The sequence below is a fragment of the Eleutherodactylus coqui genome, chromosome 3, assembly GCF_035609145.1.
Source record: "Eleutherodactylus coqui strain aEleCoq1 chromosome 3, aEleCoq1.hap1, whole genome shotgun sequence".
Taxonomy (NCBI): Eukaryota; Metazoa; Chordata; class Amphibia; order Anura; family Eleutherodactylidae; genus Eleutherodactylus; species Eleutherodactylus coqui.
The window spans coordinates 231,437,768-231,450,243 of record NC_089839.1 but is presented as its reverse complement, the minus strand read 5'-3'; the positions used below and the strand labels follow the sequence as shown (position 1 = coordinate 231,450,243).

Genomic DNA, 12,476 nt, shown 5'->3' with positions numbered 1-12,476 from the left:
TGTATATATATATGTGCCCCCTATATGTGCTATACCTGCTCCATGGTTCAGTGGAATGTGTACATTGAATATCCCTTAAACCCCTCACTGCCCGCATCTTCAGGAGGACACCGGTCACCTGTGCAGCAGTGCGGGGGTTACAGCCTGCGACTTCCCCTCCCAGGAGCGGCTGCCATCAGTGGAGCCCCCTACAGACAGCGGTGCTGCTAGTGACAGGGTCGGGACTACTGCCTGGGGGTCCGTCCATCAGCAGAGGGGGTGGTGCAGCCGAGAGGGGGAGCAGAAGAGCCCGTGAATGACACGACGAGCCCGCTGAGGTGAGCCCGTGCAGAGGCAGCGCCGCCGTGACGAGCTCCCCCTCCTCCCCCCGCAGACGGCGGATCGCACAGCCCACAGCCGGCTCACGGCTCTCCGCTCCTTACGATGCTCTGACAGCGCGGTGGGTGGGAGCATCTCCCCGAGAGCCGCTTCTCCTCCCCGGCAGCTCCTGCAGCCACCTGGGACATGACAAGTCGTGGCCACCGCAGACAGGCACCGAGGCGCAGGCTAGCAGCAGCCTGGGGCGGGGGGCACAGGTTGGGGAGAAGAGGCAGGTGGCACCGGAGAACAGCATGGTAGTGAGGAGGAGGGGCGGGCAGGGGGGCATCCATCCATCAGGCTGTATACGGTTACCATCCGCCCTGCCAGGACCGCTCCTCACCGCCGCATGTCCGTGCCGCCGCACATGACACCGGGCACGGCGGGGGGACCTCACACCGCTCGCTCCATTGGTTTCCACCGCGGCGATCGCCCTGTTCCGTGGAATTGATGCCTCTGCCCTCCTGCCCCCGAGCGAAGCGGCGATCATGGGCTGTCTGCAGAGCCTCACCTGTAAGTCCCGCATCCGGAGGGAGAACATCACGGTGTACGACGTGTGTGCCACCATAGACCAGTGCCCGACCTCCATAGAGGAGAACTCGCCCATTGTCTTAAGGTACAAGACCCCCTACTTCAAAGCCTCGGCCCGGGTGGTCATGCCGCCGCTGCCCAGGAATGAGACCTGGGTGGTGGGATGGATCCAAGCCTGCAACCAAATGGAGTTCTTCAACATCTACAGCGACCTGGGCATGTAAGTCAGCCTTGGCATATGCCAGGGGAGTGAGTGCTGGGACGATGGCTAATGCTCTTCTCCAAGGTTAGGTGACATTGCAGCTCTGCTCACTGGGGCATAAACCCTGCCAACATCCTCATGTGCCCTTTATAGCTTGGCAGGACATGATTGGCATTTTTAGTGCAACTCTCCTTTAGAAATCCAAAGTTCTAAGGTAAACTCCAAGGGGTTCATTACTGGGTGATTGGGGTCTGAGAGCAGAGACCCCCGCTGTACCTAGATGATGGCATTGGGTATTGCTCTCTTATTGGATATCTCCATAAGGCTGCATTCACACAGCTTATGGAGATATGGGTTTTCTTGCCCAAAAAATGAAACCCTTTATTTGCAATGGGTGTACTGATATGTGTGATTTTTTAAAAAAATTTCTTGCAGCATGTTCTGTTTTTTTTTGTGCAATATCACCCATTCTTTGCTAGCAGGCAGATGCGATTTTCGTGCAATACAATTTTTAGTTTTTCCCATTGAAATGAATGACATGAGGTTTTTAATGCGCGCGAAAATCACATGTGCGGTGATGCGATTTTTCTATAAAAATGCATCACAATGGCCGGGTAAATTGCAAGTTTACAAGTGCAATGTCGGCCTGAGTTTGCCTGTGTGAATACACCCTTAGTTCTCATTCGCTCTCTTGTGCCTCAGTCACGGGCCAAGATGTTTTTATCACATTGGAGTCCGCCTTTAAGAATCAGCTGTCACTTGCCTATTGTGGTTGTACCAGTCATTACTGCCTGCACCCACGCCCAAATACTGGGCCATACGTCTGGCATTGCCTTGTCAGTAGGGTAACGGGATGCTATGTCTCCTTCTTCTACAAAGCTGGAGTCATCAGCGGATGTCCCTGGTGTCAAGGACGCATGAAGCGGGGTTACAATGCTAGAACCAAGCTGGCGCTTAACTAATATCGGAATGTCTCAATGCCCACATGGCAGAACAGTAGTAGGATGGCAGCAGGCAGGTGCATGCGTTGTCATTGATCCAGATCCCCCTCTATACAATGGCTCCTCTGCAGAGAGAACATATGCCAGCTAAATGTTAGTGACCACATCCTAAAACCAAGAACAGCTCCAAGTACCCATTATGTTCCCTCATGCAATGTTACTAGGAGAATCCCTCCATTTACAAGCTGCCTGTACAATATGTTACATTGATTGACAGAATACACAACTTCTGGTCATCTGCAGCACTTAGCAGGTTAATGATGTGCAGTGCCAGTGCCTGTGTTGTGCCAATGCCACCTGCAAGGCAATGCTTCAGAACAGATATTCCCTGGAGCTCCCGGGCCCCGTTGGGGATTCTACCTGCTGTATGACGGGGAAGTCTATGCTTTGTACAATCCCATAGCAGAGTATCGGCATGGAAATCGGATTCCTTACCAATGCCTTACAAATCCTTAAAGGGCCCCACTTCTTTAACCGCACAGTGCTCAGCAGTTATCGCAGGAGAAGCCTTGTAGCATATAGTGCGGGCCATTCACAAGAAATGTAATGGATGGACCTGGTCCACTAGAGCTGCTGTCCCTCGATACAAGTAGCACCTGAGATTCTCATGTGCGACTTGCAGTACACAACATATGGACGGACACTACCCATTGGCTGTCAGATGTGTGGGACACCGCATATTACATGTCCTGTTGTTATGCGAGACTCGCACCAGAATAGGACATGCGCCAATTTTTCGAACTTGAGCCATCCATCCAAATAAAAAGATCACTCATGTGCATGAACCCATTTAACGAATGGGTTCTTTCCCATACGAGTTCTGTCTGTAACCCAATTGGACGGGACTCGCGTGGGAATATTGCCCTTGGGGCGCTTTTACATGGCTGAGAAAATTGCGCGAGATTTGTGCATTATGAGAGATTTTTCCTTTTCTCTCTCTTTTCCTGCGGTGCGGGAAAAAATTCTGGCGTGTCCTATCTTTGGGCGTTCCCACGGAACGCATCACCCATTGTTCTCAATGGGGCTGGAAAACACATTGCATGGCGTGCAATATGAGGTTTCCCATTGAAAACAATGGGTAACACATGCTGATCCTTTCAGCTCTGCCGGAGGATCGACCTTCTCAGAAGCGATGAGAGGCGTCTTTAACACAAAAGCGCCTCCCATCTGCATGGGCATTGCAGGAGAGCGATATCGGGCAGAGTTTCATGGCCCAATCTCAGACTCACCCGTGAGACGTTAGCCTTAGAGAGCGCCTATGCTCTGACTCCTAAAAGGGGGACCCCTATCCTGCCATGTTATGGTGGCCATATTACTAAGAGAGTTGTCTTCATGAGACATCAGCTGTTTCTGGAAGCCTGTATTCTGCATACGGTGCAGGAGATTTGTATCCGCACAGCCATATTCCTCAAGGCATCCATTCTGAAACTTGTATAATGATTTGTATAGCTTTAGAGGATTTCTGTATGTTCTATTATGTACATTTATTATCTATTATGTACATTTCACATCTGCATGTAAACAGCACCACTCCTTGTTCATTGCTCGCTGTATAATGTGTATTTAGTATTATTTCTGTAGCTTGCATAATAATAATAGGGCAAACGTGTTCCGCATATTCTCATTATGTACAGTCTGATCTTAGAAGCCGGCAGCATACATTATCTGAAGCATTTTCCGGACTCGATAAGTCTACTGTGCGCCATTTCTTTAGTACAGAGAACTGTTCTCCTGCTCCCCATGTCTACTTGACACCTTCTTGCTGCCACAAAGGGGCAGATCTGTTTTTAGCTCCTATTTAGGTCATTAGGAATCATGTACCACTAGGCACAGATTGCTCCCCTAGTGGAGGCAAGAGCACTTTACATGTACGAGTTAGACTGCCTGTCCATGGGCGTTGGGATATCCAGCGGCGGATCTCTGCTGCGGGAGACGCCGCCGCGGAGCAGGAGCCAGCTGACGGATCTCCACGGTGAGCCTATCTGACAGATAAGGTCACCGCAGAGAATCGCGGCAATTCGCAGCATGCTGCGATTTGCCGCCACGTGCGGAGAATTGCTATGATTCTTCGCCCATGGACAGGGGGGTTGAGCTTTCCATAGCAACACTATGGAAAGCATTCACTGCGTTCCCCGTGGCCGGATTATCGCCAAGAGGAACGCAGTGAAAATTCGCCCGTGGACAGGAGCCCTTAAGGAGCATGTTACAATTAGATGCCTAAATACTCCCCCCCGATTCCATGATCTAGTGCTTGGAGGCCTACATTTTCCTCTTCCTGGCAGCCTTGATTTGAAATGATAGTGGTGCTACAGAGAATAAGGGCATTTCCCCTAAAATGGAAATAAATCACCTTTAAATGGAGATTAATTGTACAATCATGATACATTGTAAAAAAAAAAGTCTTTTTAGCTGCTTTTATCCCTTTAGCTTGGTAACAATCATAGTAATATAGTATCTAAGGCCGAAAAAAGACAAATGTCCATCCAGTTCAGCCTATTAAACTCCAATGTTGATCCAGAGGAAGGCAAAAAAAAACCTCATTGAGGTAGAAGCCACTTTTCTCTATTTAAGGGAAACAATTCCTTCCTGACTCCAATCTGGCAATCCTAATCCTAATCCTCAGAAGACCGACCCTCCTGTAGTAATCAGTGACTATAACATGTAATATTGTAACGCTCAAGAAAGACTGCCAGGTTCTTCTTGTACTCTTTCAGTGAGTTCACCATCACCACGTCCTCAGGCAGAGAGTTCCATAGTCTCACTGCTCTTACAGCAAAGAACCCCCTTCTATGTCAGTGTAGAAACCTTCTTTCCTCTAGACGTAGAGGCGCCCCCTTGTTACAGTCACAGTCCTGGGTATAAATAGATGATGGGAGATACATTTATACATAGTTATTAGGTCGTCCCTCAGCCGTCTTTTTTCTAAACTAAATAATCCCAATTTTGATAATCTCTCTGGGTATTGTAGTCCATTTATTACTTTAGTTGCCCGCCTTTGTACCCGCTCAAGCTTTGATATGTCCTTTTGAGTACCGGTGCCCCAAACTGTCCACAGTATTCCATGTGTGGTCTGACCAGTGACTTGTAAAGAGGAAGAACAATGTTCTCATTATATGCCCCTAGACCTCTTTTGATGCACCCCATCATCCTATCTGCCTTGGCAGCAGCTGCCTGACACTGGTCACTAAAACTAAGTTTACAGTTAACTAAAATCCCCAAGTCCTTTTCCATGTCGGTGTTCCCCAGTGGTTCCCCATTTAGTGTGTAATGGTGACATGTATTTCCTCTGCCCATGTGCAGAACCTTACAGTTATCAATGTTAAACCTCATTTGCCACTTTTCTGCCCCCAATTCACCCAGATTTATTTGCATTCTGTCCTCTCTTGTGTTAATATCTTTAGGGCGCCTTCACACTGGCGATAAAATTGCATGATTTCCCAGAGTTGTAAGGCTGTGTTAAATTGCAAACTTATGAAGCCAATGGTTTCCAATGGCTCACTTCACATGTGCGATGTTTTAACGCTTATGATGCAGGGTGAAAACAAAATCGCAGCATGTCCATTATTTGCAAGATCTCGCCCATTGTTTCCAATAGGACTGGTGGCAGCAGCGCCTTCCCAAGTGAAAGCATTGGGAGAAGATTGCGATCTTCTGCTGCAGCTGTGACAGCAGCCTTAGGGAATTCCTTCATCCCCAGGGGGAGTCCCCTCATCACTGAACACTGTGATAGCAGCGGCAGGGTGTTCATTGATAAGGGGACTCCCCGCAGGGATGAAAGAATCCCCTGCTGCTGCTGTCACAGTGTTAAGTGATGAGGGGACTACCAGTGGGGATGAAGTAATCCCCTGCCACTTCTGTTACAGTAGCGGCAGAGAATTTTGATGTTCTCCCTATGTTTTCCCCATAGAGAATAAAGTTAAAGCCCTGGATGTGACAGCATCCAGGGGTTTCACATCCAAGGAATTCCCTGCTGCAGCTGTCACAGTCGCAGCAGGGGATAGCGATCCTCTCCCATTGCTTTCAATGGGATGAAAGGATTCCCCGCAGTGATGCAAGGTTGTTTTCACATGAAAATGCCTCAAATCCAGGGGTTTTAGAAGGTTTGCGAGAGCGATATCAGGCCGTGAATCACATCGCCCTCGCCAGTGTGCAGGAGCCCTTACATAGTTTTGTGTCATCTACACATATTACTATTTTACTGCACAATCCTTCTACCAGGACATTAGTAAATATGTTAAAAAGAATAATCATGCATTACTGTTTAAAGGGAACTTGTCACCAGGACTTACCCCAGTAAACCATTCCCACTATGCTATGAAAAGTTGATTATCTATCTCAGTAGAGCTGTACCTTAGTTAGTATACCTTATGCTAATTAATCCTGAAGTGTCTGCTGGGCATATCCAGACCTTCCAAGTGTCCTATTGAAGTGTTGTTAAGTCAGTGCTTCTATGAATGGCTGTGGATGAGGCAGAGAACCAGCGCATGCACAGTGTGTTCTCCCTTTTGCAGGGAGAGGAATCGTCATCATTCCGAGCATTCTCTGATCCCCACCAATCAGAATGCTAATGACCCCGGAAGTGGTATGGGGACTGGTGCAGGCACTGAATGACTATGATTCCTCAGCACGCACGCTGGTTCTCTGCTCGAGTTGCCAGTGTATGCTGTTGGGTGTTTCATACACATCAATTGATAGGACAACGATTCAGCCGGACACTTGGAACCTTTGGATACATCCAATGGACGCTTCAGGGCTAATAAGGGACCAATCTCTAAGTTTAGAAATGTCTTCATGTCCTACAGTGTGGTGGGAACAGTTTATAGGGTTAAAGGGGTTTTCCAGGCTATTTTCATTGATGACCTATCCTCTGGAAAGCTCATCTCATTAGCTGATTGGTCCGCCACTCAGGACCTCGACTGTTTAGCTGTTCAGGCGTCTGCTGTCATCGACAAAACACAGAGTACGGAAAAGAGGCAGCTAGCGCCAACCCATGTAGTGGCTGATACTGGTAATTGCAGGCACGACTTCCATAATCAGTGAGAGCTGCACCTGCAATTACCAACTTTGGCCACTACGCAGGATCGGAGTGATCTGCCTCTGCTTTGTACCCTGTGTGTTCTGCCGGTGACAGTGGATGCCCGAACAGCTGATCAGTTGGGGTCCTGATCAGCGGATTCCAGCTGATCAACTATACATATAAGCTCTTCTGAGGACAGGTCATAAAAAAATTGCCTGGAAAACCACTTTAAAAGGTGACCGGTTCCCTTTAAAATGGAATTCTGGAATTTCATTCGGCTTTTCTAGAGCCTCCTGGGAGACGAATCTCAGCCCACTCTTCCTTTCCATACCTCACGATAATTAGAAGATTGGCCATTGGCCAGTCTAGGACAGCTATGCGGCACACAGCTATTGTGGGAACTTTAAAGGCTGGCCGGTGAGCTCTGCGTACCTGTCTGAATGGTGTGCCGGCCCACATGCACAGTACAGATGTCACCGTGCCATCGCTAGGCGATGACATGGATCCTGACACCTTTCAACAATGATGATTGCGGAAGGGCCATGGGACAGAGGGCTTCCATTCACTTCAATGGAAGCCATCCGCATGGAATACGGCTCAAAATAGAGCATGGTGCGATTTGTTTTTTTTTACATGATGAACCTATCTAATGATATACGTGAGCGGAAAATTGCGGCGATTTTCCTCTCGTGTACATCGGGCCGCGCTTTCCATAGTTAACCTATGGAAAGCGTTCATTGCATTACCCGCATGCGGATTATCATCGCGGATAACACAATGGAATATCGCCCGTGGACAGCCGGCTTTATGGAAAACTCCATCCAAAACTAGAACATTTTTTACTATTTTATTTGCTAGGGGATCTTCATCTTTCATGGAACACAGGAACCCATTTGTAATGCGGAAGACTAATGGATAAAGTGGGAGCAGCAGAAGAAGTTGCAATATAATGTTTAATAGATATGAAAGTAATCACATATCAGGAGGGAATATCACACAGGCACACTGCATGAGAGGGAGTGAGCAGGCATGGGGCATGCACAGTAGATGGGCAAGCAATTCTAGTTCCTGGTCAATGATGTTCCCTGCATTCAGACCCTGAGTCTAGTGCAGGGGATTCTGGTAGCAATGTACGGCACATCAGTAGAGGTATGCGGAGTCACATGATTTGGACCCTTTTGGTAAAGCACGTATATTACAGTGTTGCTTTCTATTACAACTCTTGTTGATACAGGGTAGAAGAACCTCTTTAGGGTCCGTTCACACGGAGAACAAGGGGTGTAGAGTTTCAGCGTGGAAAATGTTCACCAAAATCACCATCAAAAACCGCAACAAAATCCACGCCATTAGGCCGGTTTCACACGGCAGGAAACTCGTGTGAAATTTGCGAGATGCACAAATCCGAACCCCATTCCTTTTAATGGAGTCATATACATGAGCAATGTTTTTTCACAACGCATCGTGGTGCAGGAAAAAAATCGCGGCATGTCCTGTTTTTTCGCGTTCCTTAGAAACAATGGGAAACACATGCTGATCCCCCCGATGCGGCTGAAAAACGCACTGGAGGATTGCTACTTCACAGAAGTGTTGGGGTGCGTTTTTGCCTCCAAAATGCCTTGCATCGCACTTTGGTGAGCGTGATATCGGGCCGAGAAACTGGGCTTGATATCGCACTCAATCGTGTGTATGTAGCCTTACTGTAGATCTGCAGCAGATTCTATCACCCCTTCTATTGAATGGGTGAACTCAGCTGGTGAACGAACCGGCCGCACAGTATCGCCCCCATGCTGTGCAATGACGTAGCCCGTAAAAATGTTATTTAGCCAGTCTCAAATGGGTTGCAGGTTGTGAGCTAGGATCACCGTCATGCTGAAGTGATGTCTTAGGAAACCGTGCGTGGGGTAATTCTTCAGTAAAGGAGTGATGCTGAATGAGCTGTAGATATTGTCCTCCGTTGAGGTCTTCCTTATAAAGGACCGGATTAGCTGCTGTCCAAACATGCTGAGCCAGATGGTAATGCTCAAGTCTTGTTGGTTGTGGCATGCCCTAATAGCCTGTGGGTGACATCTTGCCCAAACATGTTGAATATCCCATCTCGATTGTATTTGGCCTCATATGATAAAGGCTGTAAAATTCGGATCCTATTCCGCTTTAACAGTCCTTCAGTGTAAATCATCCAACGCTGCTGAGGGGTTTCATGGATACAGATAAAGATTGTTCCACCTCAGAATCTGATGCACTGTGGATTTTGGAAAACTGGTGTGTCTTACTGATGCCTGAATCCTGGACTTGGGAAAGTCAAAATTGTGACCCTACAACTGTATAGCCACATTGGTGCCGTCGCTGTCTTGGGCGTCCTTGTCTTGTCTGTCTTTCTGGCATGGTGTGAAACAACTTGTCCTAACAGGCTGAGTCTTCAGATAAGTTGGTTAATAACCATTGATAATATTGTTGGCCAATTCAGGTACTTTTCTCCAAAAACTTGTTGTGCCATTTAGACATTTTATCCACATTTGCCATAAATTATTAGCAGATCGTGTAACTCTGCCTTTGTGTACGGCATTGTCTACTATATGTTATGGCATTAACTATTTCACCAGACAGCAGAGCACCTGACCGGAAAAGGGCGATCCCACCAGGATGCATCAGTGGAGTAGTCGCTGGCCGATGACCAGGGCTGGAAGGACAAAGTGAGCTATCAGTTAGCAAAGGAAAATGTTGCCCAGCAGGATGTCCCAGTGATCTCATTCCTGTGCTTTTACACAGAAACGAGCATCACTGACTTAATGGAGGGGGAGTTGGTTGGGGATTGTTTCGGCCCACCAGCATCTATTCACAGTAAACAGGAAGTCCTTCATAAGTAAGCGACTGCCTGTTTACACGGAACTTCTTCTCATTCGTTATTTAGTTGGTGCATGAATTTATACTGAACGATAATTGGTTTCATATATAAGCCCCCTAAGACGATAGATGGCACCTTTCCTCAATGCAGTGTACCTCGCTATTTGCCCTGCCATAAAATTAACTGCGATAGCCTATATATTCTCCTTTTAAAGGGGTTTTCTGGGACTAAAATATTTGCCTATCCTCAAGATAGATCATGCATATCCAATTTCTGGGGGTCTTCTGCTCAGAACCCCACCTATTAACTGATTGAAGTGGCCATAGTGCTCAGGTGAGCTTATACCTGTAAGATCACGTTCATTGGTTACATGGCCTAAGAGCAGCTCAGTCCCATTTAACCCTTTCCAATCCACTGTCTGACGTCTGAAGACATTATGATTTAAGGCTGTACAGCTCCGATGTTGGAAGACGTCCGTCGGGGTTCTCTTATTGTATATTGCCAGCCTCTCTGCTGTCGGAGCCTATCCAGCGTGTCACCTCATGCAGTACTGGCTTTGGCCAGCAGATAGCGCCATTATATAACAGCAGAAAGAGTAAGCCCCCTAGGAAAACCAGGATACAACTTGGATTGGAAAGCGTTAAGTGAATGGGATTGAGCTGTTATACCAGGCACAGCCGTTATAAAATTTACACTACTTTGCCTGGTGTTCAGTGAAGTGGCTGCAGCGCTCACCTGAGCATTGGGGCTACTTAAGATAATTGATCGGAGAGGGTTCCAAGTGGTGGACCCCCACCAATCTGGTATTAATGACCTATCCTGAGGATAGGTGTCACATCCATTCGGTCCTGCTGGAGCAACCGGCGAACTGATTTCAGAGACAGAGGATAGGCTGAATGACGTAAAACACAAGGAAATTCAGGAAAGCTAGACATGTGAGATAGTAGAACTGACGGTGGAAGAAACAGGGGTGAATCCTAAAGTCTTTTCCTAAAACAGACCTCGAGGACCTGATAAAGTGGAGCACTCACCCCTGTCGGGGTGACCCCCGGCTGGAACCAAAATGATTCCCTAAACATCCCTATGTGAAATATGGAAGAAGAGGAAGTATTAGAGAACAGAGTGGGATAGTATAGGCAAGTAAACTAAGGTCAAAGTACAAGAGTGTCAATAGCGAAACAAAAGAGAACCCTGATAAATTTCAGTTCAAAGTCCAGTCCTTGAAAAGCACAAAAGTAGTACTTAGATGTACCAATGCAAAAAAACAACTTACTACTGAGCAGGACCTGTATACAAAACTATTACTGGCATCTTCTGCTAAGGAGCCGGAATAAATACCTCAAGCAAGTCATTGATAGGCAGATTGGGATGACCTGCAGCTCAGCCAGCCTATCAGCACTATAACAGCAAGGAGAGGTTTCTATTGCTGAATAATGCTGCATGTGCATCAACAGCCACATCACATGTTCGGGCACTGATGTCATGATGTGACACTGGACCCGCGCATGTGTCTGGACCCCATCGGCATCAGCGGCACTGTGACACTCACCTTTAAGAAAACCTAAACTTATTTCTCTTAGCAAAGCTTGTACTGTAAGGGCCCCTACCTACTGGCAATAGACTTTCCTGCAATGCAAGATTGAGTGAAAACGCATGATTACGAAATCAATGATTTTCAATGGTTTCATTCCGATTTCTGATGTCTTTACTCAAGGCTCGCAGCACAAAGAAAAATCTGCACTATCGACCATTGTTTTCAATGGGGCTGGCGGCAGCAGTGTCGGCCCCATTGAAAACATAGGGAGTACATCGCGCTCCCCTGACACTGCTGTGACAGCTATGGCAGGGGATTCCCTGTCACAGCTGTGACAGAGGTCCGCGATGCTATCCCATTGCTTTCAATGGAGCCAGCGCTACTGCCACCCCATTGAAAGCAATGGGATGAAGTTATCCCCTAAATACAATGAACTGCTGAGCCATGCCTGTGATTGGTCACAACACTCAGCTGTCATTCAATGATGGCTGAGCACTGCCTCTGATTGGTCACAGTGCTGGGCCAATCAGAGGCAGCACTTTCTGTAGGTGGGGATTTTTCAAAGCCTGGCCACCAGAAGACGGATGAAGACTGCCGGGAACGGAGAGAAGAGCGGGACTGCTCTTCTAGATGAGTTAATTTTTAGTTTTTTTACTTTTTTTTTTTTTACAGCTAGTGATGATTTTCAAGGTAGGGCTTATATTTCAACTAGCAACGGCCTCATTGAAAGCAATAGGATAGCATCGTGGACCTCTGCCATAGCTGTGACAGCTTGGCAGGGGAGCAGGATGTACTCCCTATGTCTGCAATGCTGCTGCCGCCGGCCCCATTGAGAACAATGGACGATAGCGCAGATTTTTCTTAGCACTGTGAGTCTTGAGTGACGACATCGCAAATGGGAATGAAGCCATTGAAAATCATTGGTTTCATAATCATGCATTTTCACTCAATCTCGCATCGCAGGAAAGTCTATCGCCAGTAGCCCTAAGTCA

The 12,476-nt window shown here is 47.4% G+C and overlaps 1 protein-coding gene across 1 annotated transcript in view; it reads left to right on the top strand.

Moving 5' to 3' along the window:
- Positions 1 to 362: 362 nt before the first annotated feature.
- The window catches only part of FAM78B (family with sequence similarity 78 member B), an 88,068-nt gene continuing 75,954 nt past the window's right edge, over positions 363 to 12,476 (top strand). The window contains exon 1 of the mRNA XM_066594699.1: positions 363 to 1,108. Within this exon, the coding sequence (XP_066450796.1) occupies positions 846 to 1,108 (263 nt within the window). The 5' untranslated portion in view covers positions 363 to 845. The remainder of the gene's footprint in view (positions 1,109 to 12,476) is intronic.